This window comes from Cyprinus carpio, unplaced genomic scaffold, assembly GCF_018340385.1.
Source record: "Cyprinus carpio isolate SPL01 unplaced genomic scaffold, ASM1834038v1 S000006516, whole genome shotgun sequence".
Lineage (NCBI taxonomy): Eukaryota > Metazoa > Chordata > Actinopteri > Cypriniformes > Cyprinidae > Cyprinus > Cyprinus carpio.
The window spans coordinates 269939-277410 of NW_024879184.1; the positions used below are offsets into that span (position 1 = coordinate 269939).

The following is a 7472-nucleotide window of genomic DNA, read 5'->3' on the forward strand; positions in this document are numbered from 1 at the left end:
GCCGGTCCCAGGTCCCCTACACGGGCCTGGCCCGCCATCCCTCCCCCTGTTCTGCCTCCACCAGTCCACCTCCCTCCTGGTCTCTTTGTTTTTTTGGTTATTTTGTTCTGAGGAGCATCTGGAAGCTGCTCCTTAGAGGGGGGGCAGTGTCACGGTGTCTGTTCTGTGTCTCCCTGGGTGGCCACTAGAGGTCTCACTTCCCCTTATCGTCACTCCACTTTAGAACTGCATTTCCCATAGTCTTGTCTGTTTCATCACTGCTCATTGCACTCAGCTGTCCGTGGTTATCAATCATTGCACTCAGCCAATTCCCCGTTAGCATTGTCATTTCCTTGTGTATAAATACCCCGGTTGTTCTGTCATTGTCACGGAGTCCTTGTTGAATGTCACCCTGGTTTGTCGAGGTTCTCGGATGTTGTGTATGTTTTCTTGTTTCTGGACTGCTTTACCTGGATTGTGACCTTTGGCCTGGCTGACCATGAGATTTGGATTATCCTAATAAAACATACTGCAATTGGATCTACCTGTTTGTGTGCGTGTCGTGAGCATAAGTTAGTAAAAAGTCTGTGTGTATAATTTAACAACAACAACAATATCATATTGGTCTGTGAACATAATATCATTATATAATAAAAAATAATAACAGTTGGTTTTGTTATGCTGACAAAAAATAGACACAACATTAAAAAAAACAACAAGAAAAAAAAAAAAAAACTTTATTCTAAATGGGAAGAATGTCATTCTAAACCAGCAAAACAGTTGGGAAAATGATTTAACAAATAAATAAAACAACATGGGATAAGAGTTTTGTTAAACAAACAAACAAACAAAAACATAACACAGTATGTGGCATGTTTAGTCATTTTACACCATCTCAGTTTGTTCAGACTTTGTGTGTCAAGAAAGGTCATGTCACAACCTCCTCATCTGATCAGCCTTAAGGTTTGGTTCAAGATTTTGAGTAAATATATATATATCAGTTTAAGCATGAGAATCTTCTAATTTATATGACAACAGTCTTGTCATTTATTGCAAATGAAATTATAATCCAGAAGTGAAATGTTAACTTTTATAACACAAATTAGTTTTTTGTCCTATAAGTCCTTTATGTTTCTGTAAAGAGACTTCCAGCTTTTGTCATCACGTCAAGAGGATGGTGGATCATGTATGATAGTGATTTCATCCCTGTACTTAATCTCTTAGAGGTTAAACTGATGGTTACAACTCAACTCTTCCTGTATACAACCATCGACGCTCGCCCTAAAGCAAGATTATTCATTTTCTTTATTTTACAGTAAACTTCCTCAGTGGCATCCTCAGAAATTAGAAACATTTGTCAACAACTACAGTGTAAAGATTTGTATTATTAATATAACCATACAGTAAATCACATAAAGATGACTTTTGATTTGCAGTATGTTTGTAGACAAGCATTTCAATGCGTTCCATTAGCATAAGTTGAAAACATATAACCAATGAGAAAATATTCAGTTCTAACACAGGCATATGTCTCACATGATTCCAAAATCATTTAATTACTATTTTTGTCTTTACTTTACGCAACACCTATCAAGTCTATAATCAACCCAGTGAAGGAAATACCGCATAGTAACTCGTGACGTAAGACTTGTCGAGAAAAACTATTGGCTAGAATTTCAGCGCCTATTTATTAGGCGTTTGTGCAGAATCCTCTATAACGTTCATAATATTCCCAGCTCACAGGCGATAAGCGCGGAGTCCGGTACACTTAGTTTAATTAAATACTCTAGAACATTTTTCTGAAAGGAATTATTTGTCAGTCAAAAGAAATAATGCGGCATGTACTGCTTTTGCTCGTTGGAGCTCATCTTGCCTATGCTGGTGAGTAGATTAGTTCATTTACCAGCTATAATTTAACATTTGTTGTGTGATTGTTTTTTAAGAGTTATTGTTATACTGAAACATACAGGTACATGAACAGCCCACTAAATTTCAAATATTCGTGTTACTAACACTTTTTCAGAGACGATGTTTAATATATTTTAATGTTTTAATATCCTAAAGATCACACTTTAAACGTATCCAATTCGTCTACGACGTTATATTTTTTTTATATTATTCTTTGCTCACAAACTAACTTACCTATACTAATACTCATAATAATAACAGCAACAATAATAATATCTTAATAATAAACAATATTCAATAATAATAATAGTTATGCTGAGAAACGGGAGAATAGGACCTGCAGTGTATTCCAAAACATGTGCGCGTAATAAAATAAATAAATATATAAATAGCATATTGTAGCTAACAAATGGACATATTGGTTTGAGTTTGAAAATGTAAAACATATTCTAGAGCATGCTAGTTTTCTGTTAAAGATCAGTTTTATTTCTGACCTGAGCTAGCCAGATACCCAGATACCGATGACGAACTACTTGCTAATACCCTGCTACACTTTAAGGCCCATAACAACAAAAAAAAAACCTAAATATCAACCTGATTAAAAAAAAACTTTTTAGAAAAAAGGCCCAATACAACATAAAAAACAGTGTTTTGGCCACTAGATAAAAACTTTCAGCGTGGGGCTTTTGGGAATTTAACTGCAGTGTTTGGCCACTAGATGACAATACAATGCCACGAAACATTTACATTGCTATTTATTCCTTTGGCAGACGCTTTTTATACAATTGAGTAATACATCAAGAAATTCATCTTAACCAGTGTTGAGAAGGTTACTTTGGAAATGTGATAGGTTACAGATTACAAGTTATCCTATCTAAAATATAATAAGTAGTGTAACTATTTCAATTAGCCTACTTTATTAATGTAACTAATTAGGCCTACATTTGATTACTTTTTGATTACTTTTCTAAATTTCTAAAGTTTTCAACTTGTTAATTATTTTCAAACGTGTAAACCAGGCAGGGTTAACCTTACAGTATATTCAACACTGATTACTGTCAGACTTTCCCTAAATAAGGACAACCTTTTATCACTTGAATTAAGATTATAATAATTTAATTTGAAAGCACAGTCACGACAAAATCAGACGGTAACACTTTACAATAAGATTCATTGGTTAACATTAGTTAACTCATTTTGTTAACATGAACTAAGAATGAACAATAGTTCTTCAGCGTTTATTAATCTTAGTTAATGTTAATAATGCATTATTAAAATCAACAGTTGTTAACAGTTAACAGTTGCTTGTTAACATTCGTTAATGCACTGTGAGTTAACATGAACTAACAAAGAATGACTGTATTCTCTTTAACATTAAGAAATATTAATAAATACTGTAATAAATGTACTGTTACTTTGAGATCATTCTGAGGTTAAACACAGATTTAAATCCTAACAAGAAACAGTTTAGTAGCTATGATACTTTTACTTTGAGATCATTCTGAGGTTAAACACAGATTTAAATCCTAACAAGAAACAGTTTAGTAGCTATAAATCAAATCTTTGCGTAGTTATGAGAGGAAACACTGGCATCTCACGATGGCTTGGGAAAAAAACTGTTAATCTTAAAAATAAATCATATAAATGAACTTAAAAAGGAAATAAAACAGTTATTCAATAAGCATATGTCCTATTCTGTGTCCTAAACTCCTGAAACATTGGTGTCTCATATGTGACCCTGGACCACAAACCAGTCATAAGGGTCAATTTTTCGGAACTGAATAAATAAGCTTTCCTTTGATGTATGGTTTGTTAGGGTGACAATATTTGTCTGAGATACAGCTATTCGAAAAATCTGGAAACGAGGATGGATGCAAAAAATCGAAATAATGAGAAAATCGCCTTTAATTTGTCCAAATGAATTCTTAGCAATGCATATTACTAATCAAAAATTAAGTTTTGATACATTTACAGTAGGAAATTTACCAAATATCTTCATGGAACATGATCTTTACTTAATATATCCTAATGATTCTCAGCATATTTTTTTTTTGTTGATAATTTTGACACATACAATGTATTTTTTTGGCTATTGCTACAATATACCCCCAGGCGACTTAAGAACTGGTTTTGTGCTCCAGGGGTCACATATTTAACATTAACATTTAATCATTTAGCATAAGCAAGCAGACAGCTTTTATCCAAAGCGACTTACAAATAGAAGCAATCAGATCAACAAGAGTAAGACAACAACTGTATACAAGTGCTATGACAAGTCTCGGTTAGTCTTAGTACAGAACACGTAGCCCAGGTTTTTTTTTTTTGTTGTTGTTTTAAGGAATAACGATAGACAAAAAAAGAAAAAGGTAAGTACTAGTATTATTTGGTTAAGTGCTAGCAAAAAAGACTGAGATCTTTAGATGTTTTTTGAAAATGAGTAAAGACTCAGCTGTTCGAATTGAGATCGGCAGAGGTCAAATCCACCAGCTGGGAGCAGTCCAGGAAAAGGTCTGTGAGAGTGATTTGGTAATCCTCTTTGGGATGGGCTACGTGCCACATAGGTGCACGTCCGTTGAGAAAAGATAGACTATTAATGCTTGGGCAGAGCGCAAACTTCTGGAGGGCGCATAAGATTTAACTATTTATTTAATTTCAATGAATTCAGATTCAATTAAATCTGTATATGAGTGTGTATAAAAAAATTAAGATGTAACCCCCTTTGTAATCGTTAACGTTTTCATAAGTAACTGTCATTTAATTACACATTTTCTCTAACTGAAACTGATTACGATTACATTTATTTTATAATTAAATTACGTAATTCTGTTACATGCAATTCGTTACTTCCCAACACTGACCATAAGACCATAAACACGAGTAGTGCCTTTATACAAGCTTTTCAGTCATTGTTCAAACCTGTAGTAAAGTTAGCACAGGAAGAGATAACGGAGAACAACCCTTCGGACAACAACATATAGTATCAATCTTATTCACTGAAATCTATGATGCTATGATGGGGGTGTGAGAGAGAGAACGTGATGGACAGCATGATAAGCACCATTTTTTTTAAATCATAATTCACACTAATCAGGACGTATTACATTTTCATTCCATTTGACATGACTGAAGTCTGTTGCCACTAATGAATCAAATAATAATAATAAAATACATACTAATAATAATACATTCATGTAAACTGATTGAATCAAATACCAAATCATTATTGTATCAGATTTACTTTTCTTGTTCAATTGTTGGACAGAGTTTTCAAGTGATATATGCAATAAATAGATTTGTTCTTCATTACATTTGTCTTTGCCTTGAAGTGAGATCTTGAAATCTCATATCTGTAACTAACCCATATCCAGAGTTTTACTGTAGTCTAGATCAAGTCTTTTTATCTGTCTTCTTGTGATATATAATTTTTAATAACTGAAATCAAAAGACTTCTGTGTTTAGCAACTTGATCAAATAAGCCTGATTAGGAGTAATAGTGTTTTAATAAAAATACAGCACATCTTGCTAGATCTAGTACAAATACTGATAAGGTCTCAAATGTAAATTTAGGCAAGTTAGGAAGTTCTGGAATGTAATCATATTTACACGGACAATAAACAACTAAAGCCACAGTCATTTTGTAGGCTTTATCAGAGTGTCAGTTTTCTTTTTTCTTTTTTGTTAGTCAATTTAAATATTGCAATATAGGTAACTGTTTTCATTTGTTATGGCATGAATTATTTTAATATAGCCTAATTGTGAATGTTATTGTTGGTGGAACTCTTAAAGTGTGGATTTTAAACAGGTTTTACGTGGAGATGTCTATTTGAAATGATGATTTAAATTCTCTCTGTTTGTGTCTCTGTCCACAGGAACACACTCTCAGAGATACTTCTACACTGGTGTTTCTGGAATCATTGACTTCCCAGAGTTCACTGCAGTTGGTCTGGTCGATGAAGGGCAGTTTATGTACTTTGACAGCAACACAAAGAAAGCTGTGCCAAAGACAGAGTGGATCAGACAGAATGTGGGAGAAGATTACTGGGACAGTCAGACTCAGATTGGTATTGACACACATCCAGTCTTCAAAGACGGCGTCCAGATCCTAAAGGAACGGTTTAACCAGTCAGCAGGTAAGTTAGTAACAAACCCACCTACACACACAGACAAAGCCATTAGTTTTACTTGACAGTGAAATATCTCTTCCCACAGTGACATGAACCTCTGGTGGGACAGCTACCATTTTACATACAATTTACAATATCTTTAGGGCTTCAGCCTGGAGGGCGAGAGCCCTATTGTTTTCCTTAGGATTATTTTTTATTAGGGCTCAAGCCCAAAGGGCGAGAGCCCTATTGTTTTCCTTAGGATTGTTTTTTATTATTATTAGGCTCAAGCCTGAGGGCGAGAGCCCCTATTGTTTTCCTTATGATTATTTTTTATTATTATTATTATAATAATATTAGGGCTCAAGCCTGGAGGGTGAAGAGCCCTATTGTTTTCCTTAGGATTATTATTATTATATTTTTTTTTTTTTTTTTTTTTTTTTTTTTTTTTTTCTTTATTCTTCTAATTTTTTTCCAAGGTTTCAGGGGCTTTTGGGGCCCTTAACATGCTCAAAAACTCTTGAAAATTGGCACACACCTTGGAATCTGCGACCATTAGGGCCGGGCAGAGACTGATACACGGACGTGGCACAGGGGCTCTACAGCGCCCCTGGAATATTGAGGGCCATATATCATGCAGCATATATATATGCCCTTTTGGAAAATGGCTCTTAACCAAAAATAAAAATTTTGCTTTTTGGTCAAAAAAAGGTTCCTGACCCCGTTCCAGAATCTGGCAGTAAGTTTGGGGAGCGCATTTTTATTCCATCTTCTATTCTGAAAAGTCTTAATTCTTAATTCTTTTGCAGTTAACTTGTGTCTTTTCTGCACCTTTTTTTTTTTTTCAAACTCCACTGTCCCAGTCAGCATTTTTTTGCAATGGTCATGTCGGAATTCTTGCAATTTCTATATTGCAAATAGTTTTGAATAATTCTTCATAGGAAGATTTAAATAATTTTTGGACTTTTCAGTCCGAGTTAAAACCCTTTTTTTTGCTCATTTCATCTGTAAAAAAGCCTAATAATTCTGCACACCTGAATATAAGGGAGTTTTTCTCCAGCCTCTCATGGACAATTATATATCGTCATAAATGATTAAATACAAAATTAGTAATGGTAGTTCTTAAGATTGATGTCATTGGGAATTGGTAAAATGTGCTTGGAAAAAAAAAACTCAGAATATCAACATGCCTAATAATTGGTTATTGCACGGTGAAACCAATCAATAAGGGTTTTAGTAACACTTTATAATAAGGTCCTAATTTGTAAGCATTGGTAAATGAACATGAAAAATATATTTCACGAATTTATTAAGTTTGTGATTTTGTTCAAGGCATTAATAAAGTTAAAGATAATTTTTTTTTTTTGTTTTGACTATTAATAATTGACATGCAATAATTATTTTTCAGTTTGTTAATCTTTAAAAACTGAAACCTTTAAAAAAGTGTTAAAAGTATTATGTATTGTTTTCTGGTTTGGTTTT

The 7472-nt window shown here is 33.6% G+C and overlaps 1 protein-coding gene across 1 annotated transcript; it reads left to right on the top strand.

Annotated features, from left to right (window-relative positions):
• The first annotated feature begins 1707 nt into the window (after positions 1-1707).
• Positions 1708-6088, top strand: LOC122143850 (BOLA class I histocompatibility antigen, alpha chain BL3-7-like). The gene is made up of 2 exons (XM_042754452.1): positions 1708-1860; positions 5757-6088. The coding sequence occupies exons 1-2, from the start codon at positions 1812-1814 to the stop codon at positions 6071-6073; spliced, it is 366 nt and encodes a 121-aa protein (XP_042610386.1). The 5' UTR covers positions 1708-1811; the 3' UTR covers positions 6074-6088.
• Positions 6089-7472: the final 1384 nt, after the last annotated feature.